General features: G+C 43.9%; 1 protein-coding gene across 2 annotated transcripts in view; it reads right to left on the bottom strand.

The window, feature by feature from the left end:
• Nucleotides 1-1,477: 1,477 nt before the first annotated feature.
• Nucleotides 1,478-23,763, bottom strand: part of pou2f2b (POU class 2 homeobox 2b) — a 33,779-nt gene continuing 11,493 nt past the window's right edge. Inside the window, exons 1-16 of one of the 2 annotated variants that reach the window (XM_030750339.1) lie at nt 17,149-17,266; nt 12,461-12,526; nt 12,233-12,267; nt 11,769-11,825; nt 10,664-10,783; nt 10,132-10,470; nt 9,683-9,788; nt 9,483-9,574; nt 9,209-9,355; nt 8,968-9,109; nt 8,666-8,814; nt 7,946-8,143; nt 7,600-7,835; nt 6,276-6,344; nt 5,775-5,848; nt 1,478-2,016 (exon numbers count right to left, since the gene is read on the bottom strand). In XM_030750339.1, the coding sequence (XP_030606199.1) occupies nt 1,688-2,016; nt 5,775-5,848; nt 6,276-6,344; nt 7,600-7,835; nt 7,946-8,143; nt 8,666-8,814; nt 8,968-9,109; nt 9,209-9,355; nt 9,483-9,574; nt 9,683-9,788; nt 10,132-10,470; nt 10,664-10,783; nt 11,769-11,825; nt 12,233-12,267; nt 12,461-12,526; nt 17,149-17,203 (2,214 nt within the window). In that variant the 5' untranslated portion in view covers nt 17,204-17,266 and the 3' untranslated portion in view covers nt 1,478-1,687. Of the gene's footprint in view, nt 2,017-5,774; nt 5,849-6,275; nt 6,345-7,599; nt 7,836-7,945; nt 8,144-8,665; nt 8,815-8,967; nt 9,110-9,208; nt 9,356-9,482; nt 9,575-9,682; nt 9,789-10,131; nt 10,471-10,663; nt 10,784-11,768; nt 11,826-12,232; nt 12,268-12,460; nt 12,527-17,148; nt 17,267-23,763 lie in introns of those variants that run through there. The other variant, XM_030750340.1, reaches the window with a different exon arrangement.

Genomic DNA, 23,763 nt, shown 5'->3' with positions numbered 1-23,763 from the left:
TGAGGGCTGAGATGAGCATTTGTCACCATAACAGTTGCCATGTATGTTCCTGCAGAAAGGTTGCATTAAAAACAAGATGCCAGATGATGACAGAAACGTGCACAATGATGACAAAGATCAGGGTTTCCGTCAGTGTATTGCAAGCCCGTGCGTGCTCTTTGGGTCCAAGCTTAGGGGGAATTTTTTTAACTTCATTTAATTTCAAAACAGGAGCTGTTGGCTGGAATCGTTTGCCAGTTATGTAAACAAGGTTAGCCGTGCTCTCCCGCTGGTATAGCCTACGTTATTTTCTCTTCACGGTAAGAGGAGAGAAAAACACACTGTGCCTCCTTCTCTCTCTCTCTCTCTCGCTTTCTCTCATCAGCATAAAAATAGCAGAAGTTGCACCTACGCAGTCCTGCTGTCCTGCCAGTAGGCCGTACATTATGGCAGGTGAGGAGCGCCGCATTAACCGAACGTTATGTTAAATCCCCAGCTGGACCTGACAACTTTTTTTTTTTTTTTTCCTCCTGGCGGAAACCCTGAAGATGATGACAATGATAATGACTCACAACCCAGAGCTAAAACTACAACAGCATACAAAAATAAATAGGAGCTGAACTGTGTATAAATGGCACTAATAAATAGTTAACAAAAAAAAACTTCTCAAAGTGTAAAACGTCGCGCCTGCTATGAAGTTAAGAGAACAAAACAAACTATCCTATGCTCTTAAAACCTGAGGTAGGTAAAGAGACTTAAAATGCATGAAGATACAGCAGGACCGACAAACATTCACACGCGAGCTCGTACACAACGTTTTAAAATCATTCAAAAAATATCTAGCATGGAAACTTAGAGGAGACACATGAGCTGACACAGACAGAATGAGTCAATGACATGATGGACTGGTGTGTGTGTGTGTGTGTGTGTGTGCGTGCATGTGTGTGTGTGTGTGTAGCAGTAGAGTCCTGGTCCTGGATAGCTTCAGTATTTACACGTCCTTCGAATAAAGCTTTTCTCTCCGTATTTTTGGTTTTTGGTATTTGTGATTTTGGTATGGTTGTCGATTTTTTTTCCTTTTTTTTGTCATTGTGTATTCCTCCTCCGCCGCCTCCTCAGGTAAATTTTTGGTTTAAATGTATCCACCCCACTCCTCTTCCTTCAGACCCGCAGCTTTTCTTATTAATAATAACAACAATTTTTAAAAAAATGAAAGCAAAGTTCTCCTCTTCTTCATTTTTTTGTCCTTGCGCCATTCCTTTGTCATATAGTAAAGTCTTTCTTTTGTCATTTTTGGTTTATGCACTTCGACGTGGACCTCTGCCATCTCTTTGTTAAAGAGTCATTGGTTTGCTTTCCTAAAGAAAGAAAGAGTGGAGAGGTGCCATGTCGACATCACATGTTCTTGACAAAAAGGTCCCGCATTGCCTCCTTTCCATCTTTTTTTTTTTTTGGATAGATAAAGATTTTTGGTTTCAATCTTCCCCTTTCCCCCCCTTCTCCCCTCTTTCACCTCTTTCCCTCCGTCTCTCCTCTTTCATTCTGTGTATTTTTGGCATCGAAAGACTGGGAGAGAAGGAGAGAGAGAGCCATTGAGAAAAAACATAACGGAAGAAGAGCACAAGAGAGAGAAAGAGATAGCTTTGGTGTGAAAGGCGAGGTTCTCGTATCCTCCTTCCTCCTCCTCTCTGATTGGCCCTTGGTGCCGTCACTCAATCTTGGCCCCGCCCAGAGACGGTGGGCTGTGTGCCATTTCGCTGGAGGAGCAGGAAGAGGCGGGGCTGGAGCAGGGAGAGGGGGAGCAGGGTGTGGGGCTAATGCTGCTGGCTGAGGGGAAGGGCGAGGGCTGGGAGACTTTGGCTACAGCGGTGCTGACCAGTCCGGCGTTGGGATTCTGGCCCATGTGGAGGAGGGCGGGGTGGTTGAGGAAGAGGGAGGAGGGGAGGCCCCCTCCTTGGCCCCCAGAAGCCCCCAACATCACCTTACTACCACCCTCAAGAGTGGAAAGAGGTAGGTGACCACCACTGGCTGCTAGGGCTGAGGCAGAGAGGAGGAGAGAAAAAAGGTTAATAAAGTCTCCCACCACAGCCAGAGGACACTTTCACAGTACATCAGAATATAAAAATCAAGCTCATATTATTGGGTGCTTCATACATGTTCCAGAGATAGATGGTTAAATTTCAATACACTCATGTTTATGACTTCAAGAGGAATGCTTGAGCTTTGTTTTTTTCTTAAGTGCCCATATTATGCTCATCTGTGGTTTTATTTTATTTGGGGGATTTACTAGGATAGGTCTGCATACTTTTATATTTTCATGCTGCCTGATTTCCACCCTGTTCTGTCAAAAGTGAGGCAGTGATGGTTACATACATACATCGCATAGGCTTCTAATAGAAGTCACACACAAACAAAACCAAAGATCTTTGATTGCTGCTGTACTATTTAGCAAAACCCAGGGTACTTATGATTGGCCACTTATTCCCAATAGGTCACCACAGCAGATGGATCCACATATTTGATCCGGTACAGATTTTACACCGGATGCCCTTCCTGACTCAACTCTCCCATTTATCTGGACTTGGGACCAGAAGTAGGACACTAGCTTGGGAACCCCTGAGGCTGCCTCTCCTCCTGGTCTTGAACTGGGAATATTCTGCACGCAAGCCAAATGTATAAACTCCACTGCACTGTGGGAAAACCTGTGGCTTCCATTCCAGCTGCTCAACATTAGCCTAATGGTCTGTATTTTTAGTTACTAATGCTTGTACTATTGTCTAAAACCAGAAATGTGTGTAAATAACACATTCTTGGAGAGTTTGACTGCGTTGGAATACAGCACTGAAAGTAGAAGAGAAGCAGCGTTCTCCATGCTAGTGGAACATGGTGCAAACAGTAATTATATGGGGATTTTTCTATTGCTGTGGCTTCATCTTCTTCTTTTGAATTCTCTTTTAGGGGTCGCCAGAGTGGATTATCTGTCTCCGTATCCTCCTCTGTCACACCAACCCCCTGCATGTCCACCTTCACGACATCATGAATCTTCCTCTTTTCCTCCTGCCTGGCAGCTTCATATTCAACAACCTTTGTCCAATATATCCACTATCCCTCGTCTGCACATGTCCAAATCGTCTCTCTAACTTTGTCTCCAAACCGCTCAACCCCTCTGATGTACTCGTTTCTAATCTGGTCGATCCTCATCACGCCCAGTGAAAATCACAACATATTCAGCTCTGCCACCTCCAGCTCAGCCTCCTGGCTTTTTGTCAGTGCCACCATCCCCAAACCAGACATCACAGCAGGTCTCACTGCCGTCTTCTTCTATTGTTGTGGCATGTCGTCATAAAAAGTAATCAAATAAGTAAGTTATAAAAGTTCAGGTCTTCAGATGCCAGTAATGCATGAAGACTGCACCTGCACCTAAGAAGCAGCTTAGCGAGGAAGTGAAGTCAGGCCATTATGTCTTACACAGTGAAGTATGAAAGTAACTGGAGGAAAACTGGGGCTGCATTCAGGCAAAACCTTGACATAGAAATGGTTTAACACCCCATATGTTGCATAAGCACCTGCACCTATGACAGCCGATCCATTGTGTTTATACATACACACTGTTTATACATACAGTACCAGTCAAAAATATGGACAACCTCACCCATTCACATGAAAGGGTGAGTGTCATTGCTGTTTGGTTAACACCTCTGATGCACCCACAAAACCGAGAAACTACATCAGAAATCACACTAAAGTGAAACCGTGTCCTCCAGGACTGCGAACGAGTCTCTTTTCAGGCAGTTCAGCAGCAAAGAGTCCAGTGAGGGAGAACAACTCCCTTTGGCCTGGATTTAAACTGTCTGTGTCTGTCTTCTTTATTTTTGACTGTGAAGCATTTTATTGTGTTCTGTTAAGGCATTTTATAACTATGTTCTAAAAAGTTTATATACTATAAATAACAAATTAAAGTGGAACTGTAGTGCTTTTCTGTATTCTTCAGCCTGCTCTGAAAGCTTGCTTCAAGGCAGTTTTTTTTCTACTCTTGGCTCTGTATGATGCCAGTGAGAACAGATATCCTTAATATTGTCATCTCAGCTCTGGCTGTGAGCGCAGAAGCTAACCCACTTTCTGATTAATTTTCTGTTTGCAAGAGGCAGCCAATGAGAAGAAATTTGTGGCCTTAAAGGGAGAGAAGCTAATCAAATGGCTTCTTTAAGATGTTGGTAAACTGTAGGGCTGCATTAACCTCCGAAGATCGGAGCTTCTGTTTGTTATGTATTTTTAATTTCTCCTAGATAGTGTGATGAGATAGACCTGATATAAACTAAGCTTCCTCTTCAAACAGGAAGTTGTATGTTGTTACACGGTTGTTACATACTTTTGTAAAAAAAAAAAAAAAGTCTTCAGATGGGGACAGTGGGGTTATTTTACTGCATATCACAACAAAGTAAACATGGATTAACAAGGTATAAAACACTATTGAGCAGAATGAACTATAAGGTGCAGCAAAGCCAAAATGTAATAGCCACATATGTCAGGGTTTTAACAGGTTAAGGCCCAATATAAGGTAAAAAAGTATTATTTTTAACTGTGAATCATGCAAAATTACACTAGTAGAGTCCGAGAATAAAGGTTAGGGGAAATAAATGTAATAGGTCCCTTTTAAAGGAAAGAGGAAGACTAAAAGCATAATATGGGCACTTTAACAGAAGCATTTGGCCACCAGACTACTCTAAAGGGCAAAATGTCTTCTGGGTTCACAGCTTTACAGCCTGTTGAAGCTACTTCTGGTGAGCAAATGGTTTCTAGCTTTTCAGTGATCATGCTTTGGTTTCTGAGTGGTGTTTTAAGACTAAAATTCCCCTCTAACTTAAGATAATCTAAAAGTCTTATGCCAGTTCTATTATAGATACACATATTTATATTTAAAAAACCACCAAAACTGAAAAATGACTTATGAAGAACTTCCCAAACAGACTGCTGCATGAAGGTTTTTTTTTTCCCTCAAACTCTCAACACGTTATGATAATTAAGTGAAAAGATGAAAGGATAAGGATGAGTGAGACAGCACGGAGACAAAAACAAGCCCACACATTAACGTAAACCACCGTCACTCACACACAGACACTTGATGGGATGGCTTCATGCATGTTGATGATAATGTATGACAAATACATTTATTCTTCTTCTCTGCAACTCTCTCAACTGTGGATGAACACACTTGTTTGCCCATTCATCCGTGTCTCCAGTTGGTAATCAGCCTGTGCGACCTGATTCACCCACCATGTATAACTGTATTACTCATCCTCACACTTCTCTTTTCAGTGCGTCTCCCTCCCCCTTCTCACTGTCACCCCACAAGATTAAAAATTAGCTCTGCTAAACTGACATTAGTTGGGACTCTTCACTGGTCACTCTTGTGGGACACACACACACACACACACACAAAAGTTTTTTTGTGCTATTCTTGCCTTGTTCTTGAGTGTAGGAAGGTTTATGGATGGGTCGTGAACAGTGTGCATTTGAGTTGGAACATTTATGTGTGTAGGTGTGTTTGAGAGGATGGTTTCTCTAACAGTTTTAGAGGAGGAAGCTGCACAGCCTTTGTGGCTGAAGATGTATGTATTTACCGATCCTAAGGCTGTTCAAGAAATGCAATAATAATATACACCTCCACCTCAGCTCTGACCTTTTAATTATATTCTGCTTATCAGACGTGCTGAGGGTAGGCTTTTGTCTCTCTTTCATTCTCTCATATTTGCCTTTCAATGGTGTCTCTCTTTCTCTCACACGCACAAACACACCTTGGATAGTGGCCAGGGGATTGTTACCGAGGAGGGCTTGATTCATCCCTGTGTTAACTCCCATCACAGTGTTCCTGTTGTGGCACACACACACACACGCACACACACACACACACACACACACACACACACACACACACACACACACACACACACACACACACACACACCAAGCACAATACATGTGCAAGTAGATACACGAACAGAGACAGGCAGAGGAGAAAAGGTGAGGGGGGGAAAAAAAGCAGGTTTAGTGGCAAGGACGGGCAGAGGGCAGATTCATCTCTGCACACACAAAGAGCAGCAGTTTGCAGACTGTCGGCTGCACAGATGCAAACGAGGTTAGAAATGCACAAAGAAACAGGGAAACCTAACAAGGAGACTACTCATTTTAACACAGAATATACAGGAACCAATAAAGAAACACATTTGAACTGTCTAAAGTGTGTAGTGTGTGTGTGTGTGTGTGTGTGTGTGTGTGTGTGCTTCTGTCATATTCACCTCAAGTTTGCAGCAAAATCGGTGATGTAGTTAGACATGTCACCATTCTTTTTACCCATTCGCCATAAGCTGTGAACACAAAAGTTACACACACACACACACACACACACACACACACACACACACACACACACACACACACAGGGTTAGTATGCACTGCTGCACAGGGGAAGCAGTGGCACCCAGTGGCATGCTGGGATATCAGTTAATGCTTATGTGCTCAAACAGTTACCGTGTGCGCAGACCTGTGTGTGTGTTAGAGTGTGTATATACAGTAAAAAAAAAAACATTTAACTACAAAGCGCAGGTGAACCGAGCGTGGAGCAGTGCAGTACTAACTGTGAGCAATGTTTATGGAAATGTGTGGTCGTATGAAGTTGTGTTTTTACACTGCAGACGAAGAAAAATGCAAGTAAAAACAATAATTCAATTCTTAGTTCATATTAAAATTTATATTTTCCATTTAGCAATATTAGTCATATTAAACATGACCAAAGTTTCAGGTTAATGACATCAGCATAAAAGTAATCCCTGTGAGCCAAACATTCAGGGTTCAGACTGCTCTAAATACTCAGATTTTTTTCCTACTCTTTACTCTATAGGAAATTCCTCAGTGGGCATGATTATCCTTAATATTGTAACCTCAGGCACACGGCTCTGGCTGTTTAAATCTTTTCTTTATTACAGGCAGACAATCAGAAGAAAATTGCCTTAAACGGAGATAAACTGAGGGGCTGCACCAAGACCTGGTATAAGATAATTCAGGATTATTATGAATTATGCAGAGCTACTCTAATGAAATATGGCGCTAGAAAGGAGCACAACAGGTCCACTTTTTTTCTTTCACACATTTTAGATGCATATTTTCTTTTAATGCACTCGTCGCAGCTTTGAACTGAGTTATTTCCAAAATATCAACAGTTATCTTTGCACATTAGTTTGCAGTTTGCATAGAGTGCATTTTTTTTCAGTAAAAAGTAATTTAAGTATAAATGTGGGCTCTCAACAATGACTGGAACATTTCTTTTTCTGCACTGAATTGTTGCTTTTGAATTTTCCTGACTTTGCCTTTAAAACGCTGCGAGCACCAGGCATTATGTTCCATTCAACTCCACTTGAAACACAGTCAAGTCTGTTTTATTTGCAGAAAATCAGTCAAAATCAAATTCAGAGGTATCAAAATATTCAAGCACAGAATAATAGCTATCCTCATTAAAACTGATTCCACTTTTAATATTGGCAAACATGCATTTATGTGGGTGAAAGCCGCTGTGGTATGAGGTGCTCTGAGATGCTTTGCTGTGAAGGTCTCACGGCCTCTTACCCTGTGTTAAGGTTGAGTGTGCTGTGGCTGGGGGTGGCCGGGCTGGCTGTGCTGCGGGGAGGAATAGGTGGAGGAGGTGGTGTTGCTGGGGAAGGAGTGGAGCTGAGAGGGGTGTGGGTTAAGCTGAGAGAGGGGTGGGTGGAGGTGAGGCTGGAAGTCAGAGGACAGACGGAGGACATGGTGGTCACCGTTGTGCTGCTGAGACTGGTCACGGCCTGTGACATCTGGCTGGACATCTTCCAGGAGAAAAAAAAAAGTAGATGGCGGTGTGTTTATTACCAACTATTTGTTAAAATTAATTTGGGAAAGATGCTGCAACGACTGTGATGCATTCAACTAGGCGTACCATGTGAGGGCTGTAGCAGGGTGGTTTGTGCGCTGGTGGGGCTGTGGGGGTCTGGCTGGGCAGAGGAGGGGTGGCACTGCTTGGGTTGATGCGCTTCTCTTTTTGCCGGCGGTTGCAGAACCAGACCCGGATCACCTCCTTCTCCATGTTGAGCTGCTCGGCAATCAACAGGATCTCCTCTGAGGTAGGCTTCTGGTTCTGCAGGAGGCCACGTGATGGAAAACATTAACAACAGCAAGACACAAATAATTTTCGCAACATCAATGAACAAAATCATAAAATGACACAAAATTAAAGGCTTTATGCACAAATTACGTTACTACCAGGTATTAAATGAAGCCTTCAGCTTCACTTAACAGTCTGTCTGTTACAAGCGCTGTGAGGATGACAACAAAGCCGTGTACAGTGGTGACAGGAAACCACAAACATCTTTATTTATACATAAAAACACTGTCAGATCAGTCTGCCTCCGCAGATCTTATGTTTGGGCCAAAGTGAGTTCAGTTTAATTACACAAATCTATCAATTAACAAAAAAGCGAATCAGGGATGATCTTTAATCTGCTTTTTCCATTTTTTATGTAAATGTAATTACAGTTATTTGTGTAGAACCTTTAAACAGCACCAAGCATTTTGCATAAAACGTGAAAGAAATTAAGATAGAATCTTGGGTGATAAAAAAAATAAACAGTCACTGTAATAATAAGTTGACTCATCTTACCGTCATGAATGCGCGCTCCAGTGCCACACGTACATTCGTCTCAATGCTGGTTCTCTTCTTTCTGCGGCGAGAGGGGACCCCGTCGAAGCCCAGAGAGGGAGAGGACAGGGAGCTGGGGCTGGGCAGGGTGCTGTCTATTGACATGGTCTCTGAAGGGCAAATTCACAGGCACGTTCACACAAGACTCACTACAGTCATAACACCTACTCTGTGTAACTGCAGTTCTTGGAAAATACAGTGAATCATCTCGATCTGAATGTGATATTCCAGTTTTGGTGACTATCATGACTATCATATCTCACCTGCATCGTTCAGCCACTTCTCCAACAGTGGCTTCAGCTTGCACATGTTCTTAAAGCTCAGGTTGAGGGCTTCGAAGCGGGAGATAGTGGTCTGACTGAAGTCATTGCCATACAGCTTCCCCATGGCCAAGCCTACATCTCCCTGGTGGAGAGATTAAAAACAAAGAAATTGACCTTTGTTCACCAAAAAGCAAACAAACAAAACAAAACACAATGCTGATGTAGAGGGGTGTCTCACTACCTGTGTGAAGCCCAGTTTGATGCGTCTTTGTTTGAAAGTGCGGGCAAACTGTTCGAGCTCCTCCAGGTCACTGGGGTCCTCGGGGTGAGAGGTTACGGAAGGCACCGTGGTCACACCTCCACCACTCACCTCCACACCCTTATCTCGCTGCAGCGGATACATCAGAGGAGTGAAAGTGAGAGTGAGACAGAAACAGAAGTGTTTGTTAATGACTCGTGTTGCTGAGGCTGGGTTTTTCTTTTCCACTGAAGAAAGCTTCAAAGTTTCCTTGTACCTGTGCCTGAAGCCCCATTCTAGTCTGAGCAGAGAGCAGGCTCCCTTGGTTTTGCTGAGGTAGCGGAATAAGATTTGGTGTCGATAGGAGTCCTAAAAAAAAAAACAAGAAAAAAAAAGAAGAAGAGCATAATATCAATTTTATATATGAGTCTAAATGTCTGTACCTCTAAGTTATTTTGACAAAAAGGTTTTACCCACCTTGCTGGCTCTGCTGTGCCTGTGGAAGGAGGAACTGGGCAGGAGATGGGATCGGGTGACCGGGAACCAACACCAGCTGCTGTAGCTGCAGCAGCTGCTGAATATCCTTTCCAGTTGAGAGAGAACGGACGGATCAGACAGATGATAAGAGTCAAATTCAAATAATAGAAGGGCGGCTTAGTCACACTGTGTTAGTATGTTACATACAGTACCTCCGGCTAAGGAAAGAATGTATATGAAATGTTTATAATCAGAACGCATAGAAGCAAAAGGAAAAACTTTTTCTATAACGTCAGAGTTAGGAAAAGGAAAATGTGTGCGTTCGTGCAAGGTGGAAACTGTGAATCATGAAATCTACAGTAGACATGCATGATGAGCTGCTCCATGAATTAATAGTGGTTCCTCAATCATGCCGCTCATCAGGAAGTGGCTTTCACGGCAGCCAGTACCTGGGCAGTGAGCTGGATTGGCTGGGAGAGGGTGAGCTGGGATGGAGGAGGTGGGACAGGGACACTTTGGGCGCTCTGCTCCTGTGTACTCTGTCCGTGTCCCTGGGACTGTGACTGAGTCTGCTGTCCCGTTTGACCTGCTTGCTGCTGCTGTTGCTGCTGCTGCTGGGCTTGCTGATTTGCTGCTGCAGCTGCCTGAGCTTGCTGATTGGCTTGGGCGGCTGCGTGGGCAGCATGAGCTGCATGGGCTGCATTGGACTGCTGCACAGCTGCAGCCAGGAGCTGCGCTTGAGCCTGCTGCAGCAACAACTGCTGCTGTGCCGGCAACAGAGCTGTCAACTGGTGAAAAGGAGGAGAGGAGAGAGGAAAAGCAAGGAGAGGAGAGGATTAAGAAATCAAGACAGAGTGGGAAATGCACAAGGGTGGCAAAGAAGGGAAACAAGGTGTTCAAAAAGCACCACCGGAGGAGCAAGCAAGCCAAAAGCAAAACCCAAGTGCGTGTCTATGTGAGTATACTCCAAGTCTGTCTTACCCCTGCTAGTTGGGAGCTGGTCAGCATGAGCTGTGTGTGTTGCAGGGCTGTCTGTGAGGGGGTTGGGCCATGAGAGGACGGGAGGGCTGGGGACATGTCAGCACACTCCTCCATCTTATTCTGAGATGAAGACAGAAAGCAAATATAGAATGTGAACATGGTTAGAGGGCCTTCACCAGCGCTAGATTTAAGGCTTGATTGAATATAAACTATTTGTATATTTGTAATTATCTATTTTTTTTTTGTGTGTGTACAGACTGTGTAAGCAAGTGGCATCTTCTTTTAGATATCTTTTAGAAACTTTAAAAAAAATATCTTTAGATGATATTGGACTAATTAATTGCAACCTAAAGCACTTTACTTAAACTCTGTTGCATAATTCATGCATAATTGTGTGACAACATAGCTCATTTGGCTAAATCATTATGAAGTTTTAAATATTATCAGTGTGTAATTTCAAGTAATGCTCTTAATGGACCCCCAGTGAACTGATTAGAAATGTGTCTCTAGAATGTGTGATAAAATAAGACTCCACTTGAGGGTTTTTTTTTTCCCCCCTTTCTCAAATAGTTGATTTTTTCTCCCAGAACAGGCATGCTCAAACTGGCAGAAGGGACCCTTTTCCAGCGTACTGATTTGAATATCTCTTGTGGTATGCAAATTGGGAAGATTTCACCTTTTGGTGAGAAGTCATATTTCAGATTTACTTCAGTTCTGAAAAGGCTTTGTAAAAGGACGAGTGCCATCATACTCTCTACTCTTTGGAAACTTGTTTACATTTGTGACCGGGTGGAGCGTTGACACATTATCAACCTCAACGTCGAATGCGACAAAAGAGTAATTCAGTGCATAGAAATGAACACAAAGCTGAGGCAGCCATACTATCAATAAACCCAGCGTGTGACGTTGAGACACAAAAGATGCACAAACAGCAAACGCAGACCCAGACACATATGCACACACACACACACACACACACACACACACACACACACACACACACACACACACACACACACACACACACACACACACACACACACAACACATGCAGACACGCAGACCAGGCAGTTCAGTAATGTGAACATATCAATCGCACACTCACCTTGGTGCTGCTCAGGTTTGGAGACAGAGGAAAAGGACAGGCTTTCATTGACTGAGCCTAAAAGAGGACAATTAGACACAACCTCATAAATTACCATCAAGAATCCCTTTAAAATACATTATACTCCATCTCTTCTGTTTTCTCTGCTAAAAAAAAAAAATTCCCGACTGTGTGAAAAGATGTTTGGAGGCGCTGTCATCTTTTAGCTTGCGATGCTACTTGCAAATACATAAGGGACTAATCAATGACAGAAGTGATGGTTAGTTGTCTGGAAGTACTGACGTTTGGTGGAAACAGAAAAAACACACACTGTTATCGAAATGTTGCAAGTAAATATATATATTTTTTTAATGTGGGACGGTGTGCAGGAGTGTGTTTACAACACTGAATCTTCTTAGGTGGATCAATTATAAAAAGATGAAAGCGGTGGGAGATGAAGTTAAACACACAGGAGTCACATGTACCTGATGATTTGATTCTGGTCCATTCCGGTCTGAATCTGCGTGGGCGGCAAAGGAAAAAGTGATAAATCACATCTTCATCACAGCATCAACTTACTGCTGCAATTTCCGAAGTCATACATGTGCAATTTTTTTTCCTTTTTTTTTTTTTACACCCATAATCCATATTAAACCTTGTATATGTGTGGGTGTGTGTGTTTACTGTCTTCCACTAAGACCAGCACTTTTTACCTGTGCCCTCCAATGGTGAGTCAGCCCCGACTTTTTCAGCCTCTCCTGGCTTTGACATCCTGATATCTGTAACAGGAAGGCACATAGATAAAACAGTCAGACAGGCTGACTCCTAAATATGTGTCAGATAAAAAGTGCAGAGAGAGGCAGAATAACATTTAAGAAGCAAGCGATCAGAATCTAGATGACAGCAGGGGAAAGAATATGACCAGAGCGCTCATCTTAGATAGGTTAGGGTTGAATGTTTTCAGGTCACAGCCTGAGCCTACACACTGTACACCAACCAATGTAGCTGAATCATTCACTGAGCCCACATTCATTCATTCTTTCTTTCCAATTAGTGGTTTAACATAAGAGTAGGTTGACCCAAGGTGTTTGCTTGCTCTAAATTTAACTCAAGGTGTTTAACGTGGGAGAGACTTGGTACTAAAAATGTCTCACATTGTGTGTCATTCATTACAAGACCACATCACTTCCTGGTTGAATTGGGACAGTCCCTATAGCAACAGCAATGAATGGAGAGAGACAGTAGGCTTAAGTCTTTAATTTTTTTATATTATCACGAAAACATGGGCGCATTTTGGCAGCAGGGTGTGTAGGAAAGATAGGAATGAAGATAATTTGAGCGGGTGAGCAGGTGTTTACATACGCACACGTGTGTGTGTGTTTTTATTGGTTACCATACAATAGTACTATTTCATTTTAAAAACCTTTTTATTTGTCTGAAACCACAAACTGTTGTGTCCATTTGAAACCCTTTTTTTTTCTCATGCTCTGACTCTCCTTAACATGCACACACACACACACAAACACACAGTGCTACTTCCCTTTTGTGAAAACATGCAAATCTGCCCAACGACCAACTAATTATATCTGCCACCTGCATAATATACTCTCAGTCTCCCTCCTCCTTTTTCTCTCTACTCTTTCCCCTCTTCCTCTCCTCTTTATGTCTCCTCTCTTCATCCTGTCACCTCTCAGGCTGCAGATGACATAAATTGTGCTTCTCTCCTCAGCCTTTTATCAATATGACACCTTAAATATAGAAAATGTCCAAGCAAGTGGTCAAGCATTGTTTTCACCATCAGGGGGCAGTAGTCATACATGAAGAAGATGCTCCACTGACCAACACTGACCCGAAGCTAGTTTTAAATTAGCAAAGCATCAGCAAAGTGCACTCACTAATTATAAAAACTGACACAGAGAAGAAGAGTCACTCCCTTATCAGATGTTCATTCAGCTGCAGAAACACATTCGTCTCAGTGAGACAGATGTGAGAACAGTGGACTTTGGTACATTCAGTGTCTTTAGGGGAAGGGGGAAGTGATGATCAGCTTGAAAAGTGCCATTCTCCCGCCAGTGGCTATAACCCTGTGTAAATACACACACACACACACACACGCGCATATGCACACAAACTGACTGCAGGATTTCCCTTAAATAGCTGAAGCTAAATCGGTCACCCAGCGATGCGGATGCAAACGTCTGGTTAATATATTATTCTGGTCAGTTTGTGGTTATTCCAGCATTTCGTTTGGCACCTGCTTCAGCATTACGTGATGCGGCTATTAGTGAAACCAAAAAACTGTCCAGTGTTGCTCAACTTCTCACGAAAACCCATCAAATATGCACAGAAATAACATCTTCCTCTAAATAATCACAAAATTCTGCCACGCATAACAAATTGTAACCCACAGCAAAAATTATAATATGCTGTAAATTTCCCATTGGGTCCCGTTACACCCAGATCTGCAGCGTGTGGAGTGTACAATACTAAAGCCAGATTCCCCCATATAAAATGACTGTCCAGCTCATAAAACAGCAGTAATGCGCAGCTCCCAAAGTGCTGCCTATCGTACTGTACTGGCCAGCCGCAGGACACAGGGACAAGGTGTGTGTTGATTCATGGTTAAAAATGGCCTACAGACAGTAGCATGGTGGATAATGTGGTCAGTAATACAGTGGTGGGACAGTATATCAAGATGTAGTGTCTTTTTCTCACTTCCCCTCCCGACTTCCCCTTGTACCGGGTTGAGCGCAGAGTGCTAAACCCAACACTTACTGTCAGCGAAGCTATTAATATTAGCCTGCTCTCTCTCACTCTCTCTTTCACTCTTTTAAAACCTGCCTCTCTTTTACAACACACTGCTGCACACACAAACACAAATAATTTCACATTGGGCTGACTTACATGCTCTGAATGCATTTACAGTTTTAGCAGAGGATGCAGTCTTTAAGGGTTTTTTTTTTTTTGCACACTCTACTTTTACTGTAGGGATAAGAAAGTGCTTTTAACAGGCTTAATTAGTCTGCCTTTCATTGTTACGCTGCTACAGCACATGCAACCTTTGGTGTAAACAGCAGAGTTCAGAATTGCTACAACATACTGAGTGAATCCACAGCAGCATCAAATTTAATGCTGTATAATCCTGTGTCATGAATAAATGATGCAACAGAAAGGAACAAGGAACAACAATGTCTTTGCTCAGTCTGGACTGTTTCTGTTATTCTCCTTTGGGTATTTTGGCCGAGATGAAACTCCACTGCAACCACCCTGCACCCCCCCCTCAACTTCCTGATTCAGGACACAACCCCAGCGCCAAGCGGGGCGTCTGGGAACTGGAGTCATAAAACTTACTAACTACAGGTTTGAGTAACCGAGCCCTGCTGAGGAGTGCCAAATTTGATTGAAAAGAAATATTTTCCATTTAAAAGTGAACATCAAAGAGTCACCAATCGTACATCTGTGTGAGGATGAGACGAGCAGGAAGAGCACGTTAAAGTCGATTATTGTAATACAGTAATAATAAAATATGGGGAAGAACAGAAAATAACAAGGACCTGAAGGCATGATTTAGGGATCAAGAGAAGAAATGAAGCAGGAAAAACAAAGTGAGAAGCTGAAGGAAATACTCAGGATGCTACAGCAGGCTGACCATGAAGGCTGTAACATTTTACGAGGGTCTGTGGTGCTGTCAGTTTGGGTTGTTTTGTCAAATCCAAGTTACTGTTATTTGGTTTTTGTTTAAAGCGCACAAAAATTTCTTATATGCTGGAAAAGAGACAGAGATTGCCGCGCATAATGCTCATTAAATAATTTGTTTCCCACATGTGAGAGCTATGCAGAATTTTCAGCGTAAATAATTTTTTTTATTTGTCACACTGATGCACTTTGGCTATTTAATAAGATTAGGTGCTGACAAATTTCCACACTTCCCCTCTCTCATTCATTTTCTTTAAATGTTTAAAATGAGCAAAAAATGCTGGATTTTACATCAAACCAAAGCACAGCATGCCAAAAAAAAACAAAAAAAACTGTTCAAATTATTTAACTGTTTTCCTGACACACACAAAAATGCCTATTTACCGCATTAACTTTCTACACCGGTGCACTTTTGTGAAGCTGTGCGTTACATAATCCAGCGTGATGCGCCGTTTCTTGAAGTTTGCGAGCAGGACATGTCACTTTGGTCAGAGCAACTTCCCAGAGGTCACAGCAGTGACCACAGGAGGTTAAGAAGTGACTTTGCGAATACTGAGCCGTGAATCACTCACTGATAAACCCCGAACATTAAAGAAACCTGTAATTTTTTTTTTTACAAATTGTATCATGACGACAAAGACTGAGAAATGTGAGCTAATTGACATTTAGAAATTGTATTTCGGGTAACGGGTGAGTCAGCTAACTGCCTGCTGATCTGTTCTCTTAGGCTTATCGTCGGTCAACCAAGACTTTCTCTGCCGCTTCTCATAGCCTGTGCTGAGCTGACCACACAGGCGCAGAGCAGAAGAGTCACACAAATTTTTTTCTAAATACTGAGGGTAAAAAAACCCAAAAAAAACTACTTACTTTTTTACATAATCATCTTTAAATCAGAGTGCTTTGAATTCACTGACAGATTTGAAAATGAGCAATAATCAGTGCAACGCTTCGTCACACACACACACACACACACACACACACACACACACACACACACACACACACACACACACACACACACACACACACACACACACACACACAAGCACAAAGTATCCTACTGTTTCAAAGATGCACTTTATCAGAAAAGCATCGGTTAAGTGAACACAAGATTAACGGCGCTTATCAACAGAAAGAAAATGTTGATGATGGACAATGAAAAATATTCACAGAACAGAAAAATACTCAAGCTGCAGAACTTGCTTTTCATTAGCTGAATGTTATAAAAGACTTCAAATAAACTTTTTACTACATTTTCCTCAAGGTTATTTAGCATTCAATATTCAGTTTACACACACACACACACACACACACACACACACACACACACACACATGTTACGGGCTGCTGAAGTGTCTGACCTTTCCCTATGCAAGAGACAGGCGTCCACTCATCCATCCATCCACTCTCCCTCCATCCTTCCGCATCTTTTGCTTTGTACCACTTCTCACCCTTTGATGTTCCCCAATTAGCTCAGCTTGTTAGACCCACTGGCATTAATCAACAGCATATCACACAATCTCACCTCACACACACACACACACACACACACACACACACACACACACACACACACACACACACACACACACACACACACACACACACACACACACACACAGGTCCCTCTAACTCACGCAAAGCTTAATTGGTCTTGGTAAATGAAGGCCAGCAAAGAGAGAGGGCTGCACAGACAGTCACTCACCTGGCAACCAGATACTGGAGAAGTCCTTTGCTGCTATTGCCGCTGTCTTGGTCATATCTGCGAGAGAGCGTATACGCAACCTAAAGAATAACACTCACTCTCCCTCTCTCTGCCGCTCTCTAACTAAAAGGAGGAGTGTATTAAATCATATGGTTGAAAGAATTACTCTTCCCCCCCTACTCTCTCTTTCTCTCTCTCTCTCTCTCTCTGTCTCTCTCATGCATGCACATGACAGCAGTCCACACCCCCCAAGCCCCACCTCCTCCCCACATCCTGCAATACACAGGAAGTAAGCCTCAAAAGAGTAGGAACTAAGCTCTAAGGGTAGAGAAAAATACAAAAAAGATAAAAAAGAAATTGGAGACACGCAAGAGGTTAAAGAGTGGGAGAGTGAGTGAGCGAGGAGATCGAATAGATAGACGACTTGAAAAAGAGGGGGATGATTGGTGCCGTCGGAAAGTGATGGCGCGGCTGGAAACAGCCACTCACACACTCACACACAAACACTCACTCACTCACACACAAAAGAGAAAAACAGCAGGCTTGACATTAATACAGAAGAATCTGCAATAGATTTGTACAATATAAAACCCAGCGTAGATTCAGAACTTGTCCAAAACTCGGCTGATCACGCCCCCCCCCAAATTCTAAGCTGGGTCTTACAGTTTTATCAGTTTAGCATGAGTCATGGCCACCTCACCCCGGTTATATCTATGTTTATGTCTGACGTTGGGACTGCCACGAGAGAGTACATGAGTGGGTGTAAGGTGGTCTGTCGAGGGAGGTCGACACCAACTGGAGAAGATGTGAGACATCCTCAGCTAAGTATAACAACCACAGCTCCACTCTAACCCGAGAGGAAGGAAAAACTCAGTCACAACACTCACTGTACCACTGACCACGCCACAGAGTGCTACACCACAGAAACCCACAACGTGAATCTCTACACGTGATGGGTAGATGTGGCACGAATGTGGAACATTGAGAATAAACTAGATATGGGCTGATATCAGTGTCGCCCACAAGGATTAAAAGGCTAAGAGGTAAACAAGTGAAAACTAAACCTGACGAATGATCATATGGAAGCAGATCAGCATGTTTCAGCATAAATACTGCTTACATTTTCGTATCTGACTGTCACCATGCTGCTCTGGCAGCAGAACGAACCAACCACAAGGTGGCACTCTTGAATCTCTAACCGTTCACAGAAGAGAAGTCAGAACACTGCTCATCACCCCTCCCCACCCTGTCCATCTCCCTTGGTCCGAGTTCACTAATTCAAAAGCTAACGGCAGCAGAGTTCCCAAGTTTAACCTTATAAATACTTTATGTGGTGATTTACAACAGTCCAATGTACTCCTGGATAGATGCACAGTAAGAAGTGCATACGATACTCCACTGGAGGTGCTCAGTTATACAGAGGGACATCTTTAAATTTGTCCTGAATCACAGAAAAAAGACTGAGGCCACGACTGTCCACATATGTCTTTACCATGAGGACATGAACACCAGCGTGACGACTGTGATGAGATGGGTAAAGATGCTAAATGCCAAACTTAAAATGTGGAAATGTTATCATTTTACTAACCACCTGAGATGATCAAATAAAGCAAAGAAAGTAAGGATGCATATAAATTTGTTTTTGATTCATTCTAAAGATTAATTTAACAATGAAAATAATCAGCCTGAGCTGGACTCGCACTGCTGGATCTTTCCAAGACTGGACGCCAAACAGATTTTCGGGTCTGAAACACACCTTCAGTTTTACCAGTTTTATTTAGCTGCATAGTTTACACAATCACATCTCTGCCTTGATTAGGAGAGCGGATCTATTTGCCTGTTGGTAATCAGTGGCGAGAGTGAGAGCGTGTTTGTGAGGGAACCGACTGACCAGGCCCGTCCGAGGACAGTGACAGACTGCGCGTCGTGGAGGAGGCGGTCCTCTGGGTCAGAGGTCATGCTGGCAGCCTGGCTTTGGCCGTGACCTTTGTTCAAACCCCAATCTACGCACATAACTACCAATGTATGCGTCTTTGTGTGTGTTTGTGTGTGTATAAAGGGAGTGCTGTTGGACTAGCCCTAATAAGCGCATGGTGAATCTGTGTGCTCCGTGTGTATGTTGTACAGTTAATGGCCAAGGAGCCCTGAGCCTTGGCTATAATGGGGACAACACCTAGCATTATTGTACCAGCAGCAACTAAATATTCATCTTATTGTTGACAGCAAAAACTGAATAAATAAATATAAATGACCAACTATGCATTATTTTGGTTAGTTTTGTGCAGAGGGTGTTTTGGTCACTACTAGAAGTTAAGTTTGTAAGACAATAAACAAACACACACATAAATGCACGCACACGATCTGATAGTGGGACCCCAGAGAGGAGGATGAGGGGAGGCTGAGTCCTCTGGAGCGCCATCAATCACTCCACTGTCAGACAGTGAGGGAGAAGCAGCGAGGGAGGATTGGAGGTTACTAAGATTGGGGGCTGGGGGATAAGAGAGGAATAGTAAAGCAAAAAGGAAGAAGCTGTGAAACAGTGACAGGAATGAAGGTGAGCGATAGAGAGAAGGGGGATAAAACGATTGAAGAAAGGATGTTAGCTTTGGGTAAGCAAGGTGGGAGGAGACTGTGTATAATGGGTCATTACAGGGACAATTCTGAGGATGCCAAACCAGTTCAGCATCCCTCCATGGCTCAGACCTCCTATATCTAGTGCAGCCTCGGGCCTGGAGCACACACACTGACTCTAATTCATATAATCCATCATATTCCTCTTCTTATAGATGGGAACAGAGCACAGCTCAGTGATGGACCCACCACATCAAACACACAGACCAATAGCAACACCCTTATTATACAAGGTGAGAGATTTAGAATCAGCCTTGTTTATAGTGTGTGTGTGTGTGTGTGTGTGTGTGCGTGTGTGTAGTTTCATGAGGAGTAGCAGGATTATAAACAGTAGGTCTAGCAGTGTGGAGACTACAGAGGTTGAGGTTTTCTACGAGAAGCGGCAGGAGCTAAAACACACTCACACTGTTGGCTACCTTGGGACCGGCACCATCTCAGCCGCCTACACCTTTGCAACACCTATTCCTTTCCTGTTTCTGATACCTCTCAATTGCTCCTTTTCCTCTAGCCCCTCTGCCCCTCCATCCTTCTTTCACACCATTCCCCCTCCTCTCTCTATATCATCTCAGCAGCCCATAGGGAGTCGGGTTTGTCTAGACAGACACCGCTCTCTCCCACGGCGCTACCAAGGTTGAAGCTCAAATCTTTATCTTTGCGCGTCTCACCCACTCTTCTTCTTCTGCTTCTTTCGGTGCAGGAGTGAAGGATCTGCAGGGAGGGACTGTGCTCCCTTGGCCCGGCTTCATCACCAGCTCAAGGAGCACCGAGGCCACTTTACAAAAAAATGTTCACTTACACTGACAACACAGGCTGTTGTGCAGAATGCGCCTTCGTGTCCCTCTATTGAAATACATACAGACAGAATCACTTTATGGCAACCATCACCTCTAGGGGCAATTTTTTTGGTCCAACTGCCCCCTTGTCCTCTTCTTCGCCTGCCCTTCCTCTTTTCCTTCAAACCCTCTCATCATCACCCAACTCTTTTTTTTTTGTGACCCCCCCCCCCTTTTTTTTCCTCCTTTCGCCAATTCAAACTTTCTCTTCTCCTCCTGCCTCTCTTTCTCCCTCAGACCTGCTGGTCAGCAGCAGCTGTGACATCACTGGCCACTGTTCTCTGCTCGGATTGGACATTCGGCCACGTTGCCAGGCAACAGCAGTGAAAGGTCTCAGTGTGATCGTGTGTGTGGCGTGCGCACGTATGTGTGTGTTTATGTCTGTTTATAGCTACGTGAGTGAAAGGTGTGTGAGCGATTTTCCTCGCCTTGCCCTTTATCTGTGCATGAAGAATGATCAGAACAGATCTACTTCTATGCTTTATCTCAGATCAAAGCATGTAGATGATTGGGCTGCCTCAACGCTCTTCACCACAGAAGAAGAGGGATGTGTGTGCGCTGCGTTAATGAAAAAGAAAGATGGTACGAATGAGTGTGCGCGTCAGTGTCTGCACTTGCGTCGAACTAAATAAATGTGTATGTTCGTGTCGAATACGAGTCTGTATGTTGTGTGTGTTTGTGTATGTGTGTGCGCGCATGTGTGTATGTGTGTGTAAGCCCCCGGGAGAGGGTGGTTATTGTATCTGACACAGCGGCTCTTTCTCGCGCCTCATATTTCTGGGCCGATCGATTCCTCTGACTCCCGACAAGACAATAATCGCACCTCCCTCTCTCACTCCATCACTACCATTATTACTGACCTCCCCAGGGAACGAACAGGGTGGAGGGAGGGAGAGAGGGATGAGGAAGGAAGGAAGGATGGAGTGAGGGAGGGTGAGGAATGATGGAGGGGGTTACAGAGTTGACAAAATATGGTCTAAGATGATGAAAAAGCAAAAAAAAGAGCGGGGGGGGGGGTGATGAAAATGAGACAGGAAGAGTTGGCTGGAAGAAAGGAAAAGAGATTGCAAGAAAGAGAGGGTGAGGAAGTTGAGATAAGATGATGGAGGGATGAGGTCTGGTGGGAAAAATACAGTAGGAAATATAGGGATGTGAGGTGATACAAGTCAAAAGGAAGAATGAGAAAAAGCAAAAGCATAACAGGAAAGGACAGGAAGGAGGCCGGTGCATGAGTTAAAAAGGAGGCGAGCAATATAGATCACAGTGAGAAAAGAAAGGAGGACATGAGTGAAGGAGTGCAGAAAGACGGAGGGCTGAACGGAGGGACAATAACGGAGAGAATTAGTGGAGGAGAGATGAAGGATTCGCACTATCTTCTTCTAATAAAGGAGAGAATAAGAGACAGAGACCGGGGGAGGGAGATGGAGAGGGGAGGTAGGGGTGGGGGTTAGACTGAGGTGAAAGAGGGAGAGACAGAAATATATAGGAACACACACACACAAAAACAGAAATACACGAGCACATAGAGAGATGGCTGCAGCGCAGTGGAGGTCAGCACTCAGAAATATTATTAAATTGACAAGAGTACAATAGTTGATTGGCAGGCTGACTCCTGCACTGCCATTCAGTGGAGAAGAATGGAGACAGGGACACACACACACACACAAAATGCATGCACAACTGCAGTTTCACAGAACAATCAACACAGCATGCAGAGATGTGGACACACTGACACACACATACACTTGTCTTTTGTCTGTTGTGTGCATGTATGCGTTCACGACCACCTCCATGTGCCTGTCACTGCTGTGTCTCTATGCTTTGAATCCAGATTACAATTACAGTAATTGGCTCTCAATTCAAGGGATTGCTGTTTGACCCCCCTCACCTCTCTGTCTTCTCTCTCTGGCTCCCTCACCCATCCCCACACATTTTTGCCCCGTCCTCCTCCTTATCATCAATATTCCTCCACTTCTCTCTACCTGTATTGCTACATCCATCTTTCTCTGTTTGTAATCCCCCCCCCCCGCATTTCTCTACCTTGTCCCTACTCTCCCCCCTCCAAACACACTCTTCATCGTCTGCTATAACTATCTTTACTCTCTGTTCCTCATTCACCCCACTCCCTAGCAACTTCTTTCCACTTTTCCTCCATCCTCTCCCCCTTCTCTCTACCTCTCTCTCCTTCTCTGATAGTTGGGAAACAGGGAATCTATTGTATACTTAATTCATGCTGTATTTATTATGGAGAGATAGCTGTTCAGTGATACAGTCTGGGGGATATAATGTGTAAAAAAAAAAACGGGGGGGAGAAAGAGTGATGATAAGAAGAAGGTAAGGAAGGGGGTGATAGAGGTGGTGGTGATGGTGTGTTAGGGAGGTGGTGGTAAAGCGAACGAGGGGAGGGGGGCTAGGAAATTGGTCTGGCTAGCGGAACAGCTTTTCACCTCTCTCTCTCTCTCCCTTTTTCTCTCTCTCCCTCTCGTTCTCTCTCCCTCTCTCTATTCTGCTTTGTATTCTGCAGAGATGACAGGGGGAAAGCTTTATTGCTCCGAGTTTGTATCGATCGGGGCCAGTCTGAGGGGGTAGGCCGGGGGACGGGCTGAGTAGGCCCTTTCTCAACGACCGCAGCTCCAACATGCCCCCCCCCTCGCCCCTTCCACCAGTCTCCCCTCCCCTCTTACTCTTCACCCTCCTCCTCCTCCCTCGAAACCTCCTCTCGCTCGCTAGGTCGCTCTGAAATTCAAATTCAAGGCTCTTATTCTCAAAGGTTAGGAGAGGGAGAACACGGGAAAGAACGAGGGAAAGAGAGCCAGGGAGATTGAATGAAAAAGAGATGGAGGCGTCTGGCTTCTTCCCCTGACTGAGGCCCTGAATGGAGCTGGGATCTGATAAGCAGAGACCACAAACACAAACAAGGGAATAAATGGAGAAATAAAAGGAGGAAAAAAGGCTAAGAGGAATATATCAGCCCGTGTACTCTTTCTTCCCCATCTTTCTTCTCTCACTACCCCCCCCCCCCCCTCCCCACACACACACACACACACACACACACACACACACACTCCTGTCCTCCTCACTACTGTATCTCCATTTTTTTTCTGGGGTTAGAATGATTTTGTTGACAGGTGAAGAATGAGCTGGGTCTGAG

The sequence above is a fragment of the Archocentrus centrarchus genome, chromosome 16 (genome assembly GCF_007364275.1).
Source record: "Archocentrus centrarchus isolate MPI-CPG fArcCen1 chromosome 16, fArcCen1, whole genome shotgun sequence".
Lineage (NCBI taxonomy): Eukaryota > Metazoa > Chordata > Actinopteri > Cichliformes > Cichlidae > Archocentrus > Archocentrus centrarchus.
This window is presented reverse-complemented; position numbering and strand designations above follow the sequence as displayed.